Source organism: Gekko japonicus, unplaced genomic scaffold (genome assembly GCF_001447785.1).
Source record: "Gekko japonicus isolate JY-2015 unplaced genomic scaffold, Gekko_japonicus_V1.1 scaffold1640, whole genome shotgun sequence".
NCBI classification, from domain to species: Eukaryota; Metazoa; Chordata; class Lepidosauria; order Squamata; family Gekkonidae; genus Gekko; species Gekko japonicus.
This window is the reverse complement of record NW_015173183.1, coordinates 417085-418274: the sequence shown is the minus strand read 5'-3', so window position 1 is coordinate 418274 and position 1190 is coordinate 417085. Positions and strand designations below refer to the sequence as shown.

The 1190-nt window shown below is 46.3% G+C and overlaps 1 protein-coding gene across 1 annotated transcript in view; it reads right to left on the bottom strand.

The window, feature by feature from the left end:
• LOC107119958 (zinc finger protein 90-like) overlaps positions 1–700 on the bottom strand; it is a 4312-nt gene extending 3612 nt beyond the window's left edge. Inside the window, exon 1 of the mRNA XM_015422589.1 lies at positions 170–700. Coding sequence (XP_015278075.1) covers positions 170–700 — 531 coding nt within the window. The remainder of the gene's footprint in view (positions 1–169) is intronic.
• Positions 701–1190: the final 490 nt, after the last annotated feature.

The window sequence follows — 1190 nt, the reverse complement described above, 5'->3', positions numbered from 1 at the left end:
CTACTGCTTGGATACAGGTTTCAGGGCCTTGACTCCTGAGCCATCTCTGGCTTTCCTTTGGCAAAATGGTCAGAAACTGTTCTAGAATCAGAAGCTCTAGGATCTGCTCTTTTGTGTGTCTCTCTGGCCTCAGCCATCGGTAACAAAGTTCCTGGAGTTGAGCACAAACCTCCAGTGGACCCTTGGCCTCTGGATAGCAGAACTGCCTGAAGCGCTGGCGCCATGTCTCTGCAGTGATATTGTATGTTTTCAAGATGGCCTCTTTCAATGTTTCATAGTCCTTTACATTATAGGCACCCAGGGCAGAGGTGATCCGTTCGATGCTTCCATTGAGGGCTGGTGCAAGCCGGGTCACCCACTCTTCTCGAGGCCACTGACAGGCCTCAGCCACCCGCTCAAAGGTGTCCAGGTAAACCTCAATATCATCCTGTGGGGTTAACAGAGGCGGCTGCAAGTTGTTCCAAGCTGGGGTTATGGGAGTTTGTAGCACTTTGGGCTGTTGGACTTCCCAGTTCTGAAGTGTTACCCTTTTGGTCTGTTCCTTTTTCACAGCTTGCAGCCCCAACTCCAAGAGTTCATCAAGGAGAACTGCCCTTTCTACTTTTCCACCGTGGAGGCTTACTTGAGTTTCTTCTCTTTCAATGTTGTGCTCTAGCTGAGCTTGGAAGGAGAGACCTTCAACAAGCAGCTCAGTGGCCATTTTGTTTTCTACGAGATCATGGATGGATAGCCTAAGCTGGAATCTTCTCTGAACTTGGGACTTCAAGATAATTTCTCCAACTCTTCCCTCAATCGATATAGTTCATAATACCCGGCAAAGACCTGTAAGCAGCATGTCACGATCTGAGTTTGAGCTTTGGTTTGAGGGTGGGAAAATGTGTGTTCACCTAGTGCTGGAGAAAATAAAACACTCAGGGGTGGCCAAACTTGCTTAAGATAACATCCACACAGAATAAACGTCAGATGTCTGAGAGCCACAAGATATGAACAAATATTACACACACGTTTTTACTGAAAATATGCAAATTTGCTTTTTGTTAACATTAAATTAGACTGTGTGAAAGAGCCGCATGCAGCTCCCAAGCTGCAGTTTGGCCACCCCTGGACTATATCAAAGAAGTAGATCCTCTTCCTTATGAAGAGCGAAACTTCTCAGTCTAGCAAAAAGATAAACTAAGCGAGACCATGAT